Source organism: Sphaeroforma arctica (assembly GCF_001186125.1).
Source record: "Sphaeroforma arctica JP610 unplaced genomic scaffold supercont1.7051, whole genome shotgun sequence".
Taxonomy (NCBI): Eukaryota; class Ichthyosporea; order Ichthyophonida; genus Sphaeroforma; species Sphaeroforma arctica.
In genome coordinates, this window is record NW_014033507.1 from 1 (window position 1) to 1,515 (window position 1,515).

General features: G+C 44.9%; 1 protein-coding gene across 1 annotated transcript; it reads right to left on the reverse strand.

The window, feature by feature from the left end:
- Window positions 1–594: 594 nt before the first annotated feature.
- On the reverse strand, window positions 595–1,370 carry SARC_15947 (hypothetical protein). The gene has a single exon (XM_014289938.1). It carries the CDS (start codon window positions 1,011–1,013, stop codon window positions 660–662), a length of 354 nt encoding a protein of 117 aa, XP_014145413.1. The 5' UTR covers window positions 1,014–1,370; the 3' UTR covers window positions 595–659.
- Window positions 1,371–1,515: the final 145 nt, after the last annotated feature.

Sequence of the window (1,515 nt, forward strand, 5' to 3'; positions counted from 1 at the left end):
ATCTATTAATATATATTATAGATATATATATATATATTGTGAGTAACTAATTTAGTTTACAAACGGTTTGGAATGAATCAACGTTTATACTCATATGATCAAAGTAGTGCAATAGCTTACAAGGTTATGAGGACAGATCACCCCACAACCTAAACCTATATAGCCTCATTCTAATTATTGCCTGCCGTCAGACCCTCTGGTCACTAACGCAACATCTCACTTCTCGCCATATATCCTACCTTACTATTACACTACACTACTAAATGTTTTATGCTCTTCTTCTATTGGTCTACGCTTACCAATCAGTTGTAGACATAAACCACTATGTCTATACAACATTTCTCCATTGCTTCATCACTCAAAAAAAAACCCACCCCTCATACACCCGAGTCATCGAACATGACTCAGTACTGCACATGAGCCCTCAAGCACTGCTCACTACTACACGTGGACCACACACATATTGCAACCCCCCACTATGACCACAACTCTGTCATGTCATAGGGTGGTCATATTCCATGTGTGTTCACCATGTCAGATCGGTGTATTATTCACAGGGACGTGGTGCCGTACTCTCCCTCTGACCCCTGCCAAGTGAATTCCAGCCTACACGTTACTACTCATGCTGCCATACTTAACTACGCTGCATGCCCAAACAACTACCGCCGGGCAACCACAACACCTTCTAACGTCAATGGAAGCATACCCCACCTGCGTAACATGTGATTGCAAAACGTCGTGTCCCTCGAAAACCGCAAGCAAACAATCACTTGCGACTGAAACAATCGCCGCGGTTGCTCAACGGGAAATTCATCCAAGATAATCGCTTCATGGTCCGCTAGCAACTGAATCTGGTGAAACGGAGCCGACGCAAACAGCAAGTCTGTATCTTTCTGCGCTTTATCACAAAAGCCTTCCCATCTGCCCCATACCGAACTCTTCGCGTCCGCCCAGCGATAAGCCTCATCCGTGCGCCGGAATCGATGACCAAGCGCCTGTCGATACTTATCCATCTCCTGAAGAGGACCTCCACTAGTCACTTTTTGGTCTCTGGGGCTGCAGGTTTGGTACAATCAGCCTTGACATGTCCTTTAGCATTACAGTTAAAGCATACGCGTCGCACTTCCCATTCACCTACGAAGATCTTTTTAGAGAGCTGCTCAATTCTCACTTCCATTCTCACTGTAATAGTGATTATCACATCATCAAAGTCTCGCTTGGTGCCAGAAGATGCTCTATCTACCTGCACTCCATCTCTATCCCGAACACCTCCATTCTGGTGACCTGGGCTATTGGCTCTCACAACCCTCGGCGGTGACGTTCTTGTTGCATGATCGATACTTCTCTCGACAAAACGTACAATTCAGTTATTCAAACCTCGATCAACTCCGGAGCTAGTGCAACCAATGCATTGTTCTGAATCTGTTGCGAGTAAGAATTTATACATACATACATACCTACATACATATATGCATACACACACACACACACACACACACACACACACACACACAC